The sequence below is a fragment of the Fundulus heteroclitus genome, chromosome 20, assembly GCF_011125445.2.
Source record: "Fundulus heteroclitus isolate FHET01 chromosome 20, MU-UCD_Fhet_4.1, whole genome shotgun sequence".
Lineage (NCBI taxonomy): Eukaryota > Metazoa > Chordata > Actinopteri > Cyprinodontiformes > Fundulidae > Fundulus > Fundulus heteroclitus.
The window spans coordinates 47439016-47451158 of NC_046380.1; the positions used below are offsets into that span (position 1 = coordinate 47439016).

Below are 12143 nucleotides of genomic sequence, written 5' to 3' on the forward strand. Positions count from 1 at the left end.
AACCTTGGAAAATAGTTAACAGTGAAGGTAGTGGGCCTTATGCTGTGCTAACACGCCTTGGTTGGGTTGTTAATGGTCCACTCAGTCAGGGTAGTGAAGAAAATGGACATGTTGTTGGTTCTATGCAGGTGAACCGTATCTCTATAAGAAGTTTGGAAGAAATGCTGGTCAGTCAGTATAACCAGGATTTTGTAGAGCACAAGTGCAATGAGCATACTGAAATGTCTGTAGAAGACAAACAGTTCATGGACATCATGTCAAAGTCAGCGGTGCTTAAAGATGGTCATTATTACCTGAAGTTACCCTTTCGTAATCCTGAAGTAAAAATGCCCAACAACAAACAGGTTGCCCAGCAGAGGGCGCAATATCTGTTAAAACGATTTCAGAAAGATAAGCTATTCTTTGAAGAGTACAAAGAATTTATGCATAATGTTGATGTGGAAGGGCATTCAGAAATCATACCACAAGATCAAATGGAACATGAAGAAGGAAAGGTGTGGTACATACCTCATCATGGGGTCTACCACCCCCGTAAGAAAACACTGCGTGTTGTCTATGATTGTGCTGCAATGTATGCTGGAACATCATTGAACAAAGAGCTGTTACAGGGACCAGACTTGACTAGCACCTTATTAGGAGTGCTCCTTCGTTTTCGGCAAGGTCCAATTGCCCTTATGGCAGACATTAAAGGCATGTTCCACCAAGTCAGAGTTGCTCAGGAACATGTAAATTACCTACGTTTTCTCTGGTGGCCCCATGGTGACATCACAAAAGAGCTTGTTGAGCATAGAATGTTGGTCCATATTTTTGGTGCAGTCTCTTCCCCTAGTTGTGCCACATATGCACTTTTAAAGACTGCTGATGACAACCAACATCTGTACCCAGAAGTGGTTATTAATACAATCAGACACAGCTTCTATGTAGATGACTGTCTCAGGTCTGTCCAGACTGTTGATCAGGCCATTTCTCTTTATCAACAACTCACTGAGGTGTGTGCCAAGGGGGGATTTAGGCTCAATAAATGGGTGTGTAGTGAGCGCTCTGTCCTCTCTCAGATCCCTGAGGAAAACAGAGCAACAGGTGTAAGGATGCTAGATCTTAGCCAGGAACAGCTTCCCACTGAAAGAGCCTTGGGGGTGCAATGGGACGTTGAACAGGATGTTTTCACCTTTAGCATTGTAAACAAGCACAAACCACTAACAAGACGTGGTATTTTGTCCATCGTCAGCTCTATTTACGACCCTTTGGGTTTCTTAGCTCCAGTTATTCTCACTGCTAAACAGATTCTTCAACATTTATGTAAACTGAAGTTTGGCTGGGATGAGACAATTCCACTAGAAATAGCACAAGTTTGGGACAAGTGGGTCAAAGATTTAGTTCTTCTTGACAACTTAAGTATCAGAAGATGCATCACACCCAAAGGATTTGGGGAAATAAGAAGTGCACAACTGCATCACTTTAGTGATGCCAGTGAAACTGGGTTTGGTGCTGTGTCTTATCTTAGGCTATCTAATAGTAAACAGGAAGTGTGTGTTTCCTTTGTTATTGGTAAAGCAAGGGTAGCACCAGTAAAACAAATTACTATACCACGACTTGAACTTGCTGCTGCAGTTTTAGCTGTGCGACTGGACAAGATGCTGTCAGTTCAACTTGGACTCAATATGAGTGAATCAGTCTTTTGGTCTGACAGTACAACCATCCTGCAGTACATTGCAAACACAACGACACGGTTCAAAACATATGTAGCTAATAGAGTGTCCATTATTCGTGATCTTACAAAGGTCACTCAGTGGAGATACATCAGCTCAAAGTTGAATCCAGCTGACCCAGCCTCTCGAGGCATGAAGATTGGTTCTTTTTTAAAGTCTTCCACCTGGATCAGTGGGCCGGAATTTCTCACAAAACCTGAGATCCAATGGCCAGCAGTGGTTAAACAAATACCTGTTCATTTGGAAGCTGATCCAGAGGTTAAAGAGCAGGTCTTGACATGTGCAGCTGTGCTGGAAGAAGTGTGTCCCACCACCAAGCTGCTAATGTACTTTTCCAGTTGGACAAAGCTAAAAAGATGTGTAGCATGGATCCTGAAACTAAAAGAAATGCTACGAACAAAGAAATTGCTAACTGCACACTGTGGAAATCAAATGTGTGACAAACAGGACAATAAAACGGATGCTCAGCTCACAACTGATGATCTGTTCAAGGCTGAGGAAGCCATAGTGAGCTTTGTGCAGAGAAAACATTTTGGTACTGAAATGGCTGCCCTGAGCTCTGGTGCAGTGAAGAAGTCAAGTCATCTGTACAAGCTTGATCCTGTTGTTACTGATGGTGTGTTGAGAGTGGGCGGCAGACTGAGCAAAGCAGCATTACCTGAAAAAACAAAACATCCTGCAATATTGCCCAAAGAAAGCCATGTTTCAAAGCTCATTCTTCAACACATCCATGAAAAAGTTGGACACAGAGGAAGAAATCACATGCTTTCTACCCTTCGGCGACAGTACTGGATCCCTCATGCTAATTCAGCAGCCAGAAAGATCATCAGAAACTGTATGGTGTGTCAAAAACAACGACAAAAGCCAGGTGAGCAAAAAATGTCAGATCTTCCTATTGACAGAATCTCAACTGATCTTCCACCATTTACGTATGTTGGTGCTGATTACTTTGGACCAATAGAAGTGAAGAGAGGGAGAACTATTGTTAAAAGATATGGAGTTCTCTTCACATGCCTAACCTGTCGTGCAGTTCACCTTGAGGTGGCACATTCTCTCAACACAGATTCCTGCATAAACGCCATCAGGAGATTCATCTGCCGCAGAGGACAAGTCAAGGAAATCCGGTCGGACAACGGAACCAACTTTGTCAGCTCAAATCGTGAGTTGAAGCAAGCCATGTTGGAGCTAAAGCAAAGCAACATCCAAAAATGCTTAGCACAAGATGGCATAAAGTGGACTTTCAACCCTCCTTATGGAGCCCATCATGGTGGTGTATGGGAGCGCCTGGTGCTGGAAATAAAGAGAGTACTGTGCTCCATCACAAACCAGCAAGTACTAGACGATGAAGGCTTGCACACAGTTTTATGTGAGGTGGAGGCAATATTAAATGATCGCCCGATTACACCTTCTTCTGAAGATCCCAATGATTTAGAGGCTCTTACTCCAAATCATTTGCTCCAGTTAAAAGGTAAGCCTGTGCTGCCGCCAGGTTTGTTCAAAAAGGAGGACCTGTACATACGGAGACGTTGGAAACAAGCCCAATACATTGTGGATCTGTTCTGGAAACGGTGGGTGAAAGAATATCTCCCCATGTTGCAAGAACGACGGAAATGGAACAAGACTCGCAGGAACTTTGCCATTGATGATGTGGTGCTAATTGTTGACGAGGCTGCTCCAAGAAATTCTTGGCCTATTGGACGCATCACAGAAACCATGGCCGATGCATGTGGATTGGTATGACGTGTTCGGGTCAAGACGAGAACAAATGAGCTGGAAAAGCCGATTAACAAGATATGTCTCCTGCTGGAGGCTGTGTAGAGACAACAGCAAACGTTTGTCTCCAACTGAGCTAAGTTCTAGAACCTCTGGCTCTACATTTACACTGATACTCATTTACTGACATGCTGAACATCTCATTCTGCTACATACACTTTTTTATACACACACAGATCATACACATGGACAAGAGAAGAACATGGAAGTCATGGAACACTGACTGTTTTTGCTTTATTTATTTATTTTTTCACTAAGAAGACATATGGACTGCAAAAATTGCTTTATTTTTTTATTGAGAAGACATATGGACTGCAAAAAAAAAAAAAATAATGTGTATCATGGACTGTTGCATAAGTTTGTTTAAATAATTTTTGTAAATAGAAAGATATTGAAGAGCTAATTCTGCTAATGTTGATATAAATTTTGCATTGGTTATTGGCCACTTATGTAGATATTAGACATAATTCTTGTACATGAATTAGGGGCCGGGATGTTGTGGCCATTTATGATATATTTTTTGGATTGTATTTTCTAACAATTTAGTTTTCTTCTTTTGGGTAGTTGGAATATATTTAAGTTAGTTTAGAACCAAAATTTGTAATTAATTTTTAGATTTGAAATGTTTAGATTACGTTGTTAATTGTTAGACCCTCCCATTAATTTAAGTAATTAAGAACACACCGGGTGCTTGGTGGAGATGTATCGTTTGGTAAATGTCTGGTGTGGACGGGAGGTTTTGTAAATGATTTTTTGACCACTTTTAGAACTTCAAACGGCAAATTTAGATTATTTTTCGTTTTCAACAAGTTGTAAGACATTTTTTAGTCTTTATTTTGTCTATATTTTTTTTAAGAAATAAATCCCATATTTTTGCAAACCAATGAAGTAAGAAGTGCGTACAAATCAAACCACCTGTTACCACCCACGGCCTATATTGGAATTTTGGTTTTTTGGAACATGGAAGGCCGCGACATCATGTGATATGGCATGTTGTGTAATAATGTTTTTCCGTGACTCTAGAAAAATGGCATGGGCTTAATCAGGCAGAGGACAATGAAACTGCTTGTGGAACTGAGGAGGGGGTAGTGAAAAGGCTAATGCTTGTGTAACTTGGATGATTTCATGCATTTTTATTAAGAAACAACAATTTCTCCACAGTTTTTGGTTTCAAACCATTTCTCTTTTCTGACACTACTTCTCCAGCCTTTGAAAAGACACGCTCACATGGCACAGATGATGCCGGGGTGCATAAATAAATAAGAGCAAGTTTGTACTGATTGGGGTACAGTGACCGATGATTAGCCCAGTACTGCAGGGGGTTCTCCAGCCTGCTTATGTTTGCCTCTGTCCTGAATCCAACGTCATCCACAATAGTGAAAGGCTGGGTATCCTTCACTATCATGGAGACCAGAGCTTCATCCAGCTCTTGTTTTCTGGTGGCTGGTTAAAGGGCAATAAATACAGTGTCTGTTACCTGTCTTTATTTGCACAACAAGCAAACATCAGCATGCAAAAATTGTGATAGTGTGTTTGTATTATAGTAATTTGCCAGTCATCCGCGCGGTTTTATGCGGATGACTGGCGGAGCGGGGGGGAGGGGGGAGTGGCGACGGTGAAGTCGCTTCTCTCTTCAAAGTATCCATGTATTTTTGCCTGTTTTTCCCTGTCATTCCCTATATGTACGCGAGAAAGCAACAATAAAAAACCGCGTGTTAACGTCAAATAAACATGCGTAGCATATCAAGTTGTTTATTTTTTTTATTTTTTTTGGAATGTTGGCGAGGCGGTAGCGTGAGTTTGGCGAGGCGGCCGCCTCGCCAACATAGTGCTGCAGGAAACACTGCTGTGGGGTTTCTAAAGCTGTCAAACCCACTGAGCTATATCTCAGTGGTCAAACCCCGCAGCGAAATCTGAACCACTTCCCGAAGCAGTCACGTGGTACAGCCGGGCAGCGAGGCTTCAGACGTCATCGTTTTCGGCTCCTCCCCTAAATGAAGCAAGCCTCGATACGCGCTTTACGGAAACGCCCCCTCCATTACTCGACACACGCCTCGAAGCATCGGCACATAACGTAACATCACTACAGAAATCTAACAGAAGCAGGATACAAGGAACTAGTAAATAGATAGAACACTAGAAATAATAACTGAGGGAATGAACCAAATAGGCAAAGTCCAACACAAAACTGAGGATCGTGACGGTATTTTTTTATTTATTTTATTTAGTGTCTTATCTTCCAACTAAGTCAAATATTTGTTTTCTTTTTACTTTTCTGTCTTTAATTTATCTTCCATATAAATGCCAGGTAAATTTTTCACCTGGATTGCCTGACGTTGGTCACTTGACTCACATACATGAATGGTGACATCTTCCTTGCTTGCTTCACTCAACATGGCAGACTAGGATTTTATCGAACAAGTCACAGGGCTTTATTTACCATGAAAATCAGAATGATGGCATCGGCTCTCCTGGGTCCACCAGATCCTCCAGAGATGCACCCGTTTGGTGAAAACCGCTTGAAAACCTGTAGCTTTTTCTTGATCACAATCACATTGTTTAAGCTATATCTGGATGGGGTCGTAGAGCTGAGTGGAAAGTGCAGCTGGTAGGCTTGACTGTATATTTCTTTGACACCGACAAACATGGGGTAGCGGTTCAGATGTAGATTATGTGTGATTATATGAGTAAGATACGAAACTAGCTCTCGACTGAGGAGATTGCCAAGTCTATTTAGTAAATAAACTTACCACTTAGCAGCGGCAGCAATAACTCACCAGCGTCCACTCAGCTGGAGATGCATGACAGCAAAGCTAAAATGTAGTTGCTATAGCATTCCAGTCAAAGTTCAGACCTTAACCTGATCAAACTGCTGTGGTGTGACCATGAGAATGCAAATTAATGTCTGTACGCCTCAAAGAAATTAATCAATGTTGAAAAAGGAAACATGGTCTCAAATGTCTTTATAAAATGAAGTATGAACAAATTAACAGATTCCAATGTTGGTTCTGGGGCACCTACTGTACATAGCACATATGTTGAGATAAGTAGGTTTGAGTGGTTCAATTGCACCTCCTTGGTACTCAAAAACAAAATCCATCTAGGCTACCCTGATAGCTGAATTATCTCCAAACCCAGTGGTGTGCTCAACGTATGGCTGAGAGTTTTTTGTAGTCATACGGTATACAAATAAAGCCATTTAATAAACAACTGTAAAACACAAAGAGTTATACATGAAGCATATTAGTCATACTTAGCAGTTACTCCCATTCTTGTATAATCTTTTGGAAACTTTTAATTCCTCCATTTGTAGATGAAAATAGCTTTTAGATGTTTTTTCCCTCTGGCATTCCATGCTGTGCTGCTGGAGGGATTAATGCTCATACTTTTTAACTTTTGGACATTTGTTGAGATGCATAATGCTTTCTAGAACTGCACTGCTCATAGTGGTAGCACGTTGGCGTAGCTCTGTACTTTTCATTTAGTTTTTTTTTAAAAAACCTTTCATTCCAACCTTTTTGGAGGAAAAATAGCTTTTTATGGACAACTGTTGCTTCTTGTTCTGAATACATTTGATTTGGATGGATTTTTGGCACCATATTTTATATTTACCTATTTTCTATGATGCATAACCATAGCAACAGAGTGGTTTACAACATAGAGCAGCTGATTGTCATTGGAAAAGCTGAAATAATACCACAACTGAAGCCAGAAATCCCAGAATATTTGAAAATGAGGTGCCATGGATGTAGAGCAGGAGCAAAGAGGACAGAGAAGGAGGACATTCAAACCATCTCTTCCATCCATCATACTGGGCAACATGAGATTATTAGCTAAAAAAATGGACGAACATCAAGTCCTGACAAGGAGTCAGAAGGAGTATATGTAATGAAGTGTAATGTGTTTTACAGAGACACGGCTGCATGATTATATCCCCAACTCCAGCGTTTCTTTGCCCGGCTTCCTGACAATAGGAAGCATACAGGGATTTAAAGAGCAGCGGGGAAAGGAAAGGAGGTGGATTAGCAGTTGCTTGTGAATGGCAGATGGTGTCATGGATATTTTGCTGTGAAGTGTTGTTTCTGCAGTCCAGGCATTGAACTCTTGGCAGTAAGTTTCCGTCCACATTATTTACCAAGAGAGTTCACCAGTGTTATTTTGGCAGCTGTTTACATTCCACCCTCAGCTGTTGCTGATAATGTATGTGAGGTAATCGGTTCAGTTGTTGCCAGGATACAGACACAATCCTAATCCCAATGCATTTGTGTGCAATATCTGATGGTTTTAATAATGTCCCGCTCTCTTAAACACTGCTGTTTCATCAGTTTGTCAGGTGATTCACCTGGAAAAACAAGACATTAAATTTGTTTAATACCAATGTCAAGAATACATACATCTCCCAACCAAGACCTCTTCTGGGGAAATCCAATCCCAATCTTGTTTTTATCTGCTCTCAATATAAATCTCTTGTTAAGAGACTACCTATTAGGAAGATGACTGTTAGAAAGTGGTGACAGAAAGCCGAAGAAGCCCTACAGGGTTGTTTTGAAGCAACTGATTGGACTTCTCTTTTCCAGCCAAATGGAGTTTATGTGACTGACTACATAAACTTCAGTGTGGACAACACCATCCCCACCAGAACAGTGAGATGGTTCCCTAATAATAAACCCTGGATCAATGGTGAGCTAAAGGAAATGGTAATACTAGAAAAAAAGAGCAATTAGGGAGTGAAAAAGGGAGTCATTGTGGAGTATACAGAAGCAGTTCAAAGTCAAGATTAAATATAGCAAGGAGAAACACAGGAATAAGCTGGACAATAAACTACAGAGGAACAATATCAGAGATGTGTGTTCAGGGATGAAGAAGATCACAGGCTTCAAGCAAAAGGAGGATTGTATAGATGGAAGTCTGGACAGAGCCAATGAGCTAAAGACATTCTTCAATAGGTTCTGTTCAGGAACAAGCTCATCATCATCATCCTCTCCTGTCCCCAGCCAAACAGACATCCCACCCTCATCTGACCCAAAACTTTCCTGTCAAACCTCAGATGTTCCACCTCAGTCATGGATTATTCTGCTTTAGCAAGTTTGCTTTTAACCAGATCAGGAGATGCTGTTGCTCCTTTGCCTCCCCTTCCCACTTTTCTGTATCTAGAAGTCAGGTGAAAAGGCAGCTGGAAAGACTGAACCGGAACAAGGCTGCAGGTCCAGATGATATCAGCCCCAGAGTCCTGAAGGTCTGTTGTGAGGAGCTCTGTGGGATTCTGCAACATCTCTTCAAACTTGGCCTGACCCAAGAGAAGGTTCCATTGTTGAGGAAGAGATCCTGCCTTGTTCTGGTACCGAAGAAAACTCATCCTCCAGTCATTAATGACTAAAGACCTGTTGCCTAGACATCCCACATCATGAAGGTCTGGGAGAGACTTCTGTTGGTCCACCTGTAAGCAGGTAAGCACATATCAGGACCCCCTGCAGTTTGCTTATTGCCATTGAGTTGGAGTTGAAGATACCATCATACACCTGCTTCAACAAACCCATTGTCATCTGGACAAAGCAGGCAGCACTGTGAGGATCATGTTTTTTGATTTATCGTATGCATTTACAGTTTTTTTGGATTGCTTAAGCACGATTGTCAAAACAGGGCCCGTGTTTTCAAAACACTACACACAATTAGCACAACCACACACCCAATTAGCAAAACACTACAGATCATTTGCATAATTAAACACTCTTGTAAAAACTATACACTTCTGTTTAAAAACCACACTTTGTTACCATATGAAACACACGTTTCACATTACTATACTCTGTTTGCACGAGTTACACTCTGCTGTGATAAACCTAAAACACTTTTAGCACTTCTACTTCCCTATGATTAGAGTTGGCTACCATCAACAAAGTACAAATATAATGTAAATTCACCAAACACTACACAAGACCAATGTTGCAGACTGAAGAAACTCATTTATTTCTCAACACGCCCAAAATGTTGACATGGAGATTCATAATACTGTAACAAAATGTCACTTTACGTATTGTACTGTAAGTTTACTGTAAAAAACAAAACAAAACAAAAACTAGACATTGTCTCTTCGCCTAGCTGGATCTGGCCAGAGAATTTCATCAACATCGCAGGCAATGTTGTCATTAGCAAGACACCTTGGAAAGAAACGTCTTGAATGACGAATCCATCCTTGCATTGCTGCTACCTCCATCTGGTCACAGGCCTCCTTCATGGCTTGGATGAGGGGTACCTCAGCCTGAAGACGAAGATCATATACCTTCCACCGCCATGCCGAGAAAAACTCTTCTATAGGGTTGAAAAATGGAGAGTATGGTGGAAGATATAGGACGGTGAAATGCGGATGTTGCTGAAACCAGTTCTGAACCAGAGCAGAGCGGTGGAAAGACACATTGTCCCAGACAACAATGTATTGCATATGATTGGTTTGATTTGCTGCTGTTATGTTGTGCAATTGGTCCAAGAATGTAAGTATGAGTGCTGTGTTGTAAGGGCACATATGGGCATGGCGGTGGAGGACCCCATTCTGTGTAATGGCTGCACAGAGTGTTATAAGATAAGATAAGATAAGATAGTCTTTATATTACCCCCACGTTGCCCTGGGACATTGACTATAGCCCTGTGGCCAATGATGTTTCTTCCCCTCCTTCGTGTTCTCGTCAGGTTGAACCCAGCCTCATCTACGTAAATGAACTCATGCTGGATCTCCTCTCCATCCATTTGTAAAACTCTCTGAAGAACAGTGTCAGGCAAAATTGTGTTCAGTGTAGCTCTAGTATACATATTACAGTACAGTAAAAGATTATGAGACAGTATGCAAGATCACAATGCTTAGGTGAATACATACCTCTGCATAATCATGCCGCAGTCGTTTCACCCTTTCGGAATTGCGCTCGAAAGGCACTCGATACATTTTCTTCATTTGAATATGGTTTTTTAAACCGACGTGGTTATTGACAATGTTAGCTTGGAGCTGATTGAGGGTTATAGCATTGTTGGCCAAAACCATGTTTACTACCTTCCTCTCTTGCTGTTCTGTGAACATAGGAGGCCTTCCCCCTCGTCGTTCCTGACCCTCAATCCTATGTAGAAAAAAAACAGTAAACAATAGTACAGTAATTTCACAGGAAAAGGTAACAGAAGTGCTGATAGTGCATAGAATACAGTACTGTAAGCAGTTGCTGAAACCGTGCAGATGTTTTTGATATGAGGATATTTTTACAATACCTATTTTCCAGTCGAAATGTTCTTATCACACTTGTCACTGTGTATCGGCTTAGATTTGGATGTACTCACAGTCCAGCCTCCCTCAGCGTCAGGCCGTGGTTGACAACGTGGTCAACCAGTGTTGCGCGGATCTCATTTGTCAGATTCGGTCCTCTTTGAGCACGTTCTTGTCTTCCTCTTCCTCCAGCATGGCCTCCATCTCTTCCTCTTCCGTTGATTCCTCCTCTGTTGATTCCTCTTCCTCCCCTTCCTCCTTGTCCTTCTCCTCCTCCTTGTCCTTCTCCTCCTCCTTGTCCATGTCCTCCTCCACCTCGTCCTCAACCTCGTCCTCCACCTCGTCTTTCCATTGTGCTTGAAGACCGATGAACTCACCTGCTGCTTTTTATAGTGCTTATACACCTGATTGGTGTGTCTACAATTAAGCAAACAAGTGTTTGCACACCTGATGACTGTGTTGAATCAGTTGGTTGGAAGGTGCGGTAATTTGACAGTCAGTGCTTTGGTATTGCAAGGAAGTGACTTCATAATAGAATTTTGTGTGTAATGTATGTTAAGTGTGTTTAGTGTTTTGCAAATCACTGTGTGTAGAGTTTTGCAACAAGTGTGAGGTTGACAATGTGCTTATAGTTGTGCAAATATGGGCTGATGTTTTGCTTCTTAAGTGTAAGGTTTTGCTAATAGTGTACTACTTTTAACTTTAATGTGTAAGCAATCCAAAAAAACTGTAACACCCTTCAGCCTGGTTTGCTTTGTGGGAAACTCCAGAAAACTCAAGTCAACAATCACCTGGATCTATGACTACTTAACAAACAGACCATATTTTGTGAGACTGAAGCAGTGTGTGTCTAACCAGGTAGTCAGCAACACAGGAGTACCACAGGGGACTGTACTCTCACCATTCCTTTTCACTCTGTACACTTCAGACTTCCAGTACAAGTCCGACTTCTGTCATCTACAGAGATACTCAGATAATTCTGCTGTGTCGGATGAATCAGAGATGGACAAGAAGCTGAGTACAGAGAGCTGGTGGACCACTTTGTAGGATGGTATGGAAACAATTATCTCATCTTCAATATGACTGTCGAGGGACCAAGCAGTACATAGTGGAGGACACAGGTGTTGGATTCAAAAAGGGGGTTTTATTTACCCAAAGCACAAAAATATTTAACAAAGTCAGGAATTAAACTGGCATGCCATTAAAAGAGGTCAACTGAAAATACTGAACACAGACAGACACAAACAAAACTGACCTAATGAAATGACAAACAAGTTCCCTTAAATAATAGTTTAGCTAAACCATAGACACATACAATAGGGGAAAACAAAATGGCTGCCACATAACTACTAACTCAAATGAAATAAACCTAAACACCCCCTAAGACTCCCCCACTTGGCAAAAGGCACTTGGTTCAG

At 41.5% G+C, this 12143-nt stretch overlaps 1 protein-coding gene and 1 long non-coding RNA gene across 2 annotated transcripts; one reads left to right on the top strand and one right to left on the bottom strand.

Moving 5' to 3' along the window:
• The first annotated feature begins 1711 nt into the window (after window positions 1–1711).
• On the top strand, window positions 1712–3449 carry LOC118556647. The gene is made up of 2 exons (XM_036124668.1): window positions 1712–2577; window positions 2773–3449. Exons 1-2 carry the CDS (start codon window positions 1842–1844, stop codon window positions 3447–3449), a joined length of 1413 nt encoding a protein of 470 aa, XP_035980561.1. The 5' UTR covers window positions 1712–1841.
• A 6307-nt stretch (window positions 3450–9756) lies between these two features.
• Window positions 9757–10409, bottom strand: LOC118556641. The gene is made up of 3 exons (XR_004927266.1): window positions 10351–10409; window positions 10091–10235; window positions 9757–9791 (listed from the first exon to the last, which is right to left on the bottom strand). It is a non-coding gene; the product is annotated as an uncharacterized LOC118556641 (long non-coding RNA).
• Between the last annotated feature and the right edge of the window lie 1734 nt (window positions 10410–12143).

What these genes read in the sequence shown, in the direction of transcription:
- LOC118556647 (XM_036124668.1), top strand. Translation starts at nt 1,842, where the DNA reads ATGAAGATTGGTTCTTTTTTAAAGTCTTCCACCTGGATCAGTGGGCCG. An exon ending in AAAACAACGACAAAAGCCAG is followed by an intron (nt 2,578 to 2,772) that starts GTGAGCAAAAAA and finishes CTCTCAACACAG; the next exon opens with ATTCCTGCATAAACGCCATC.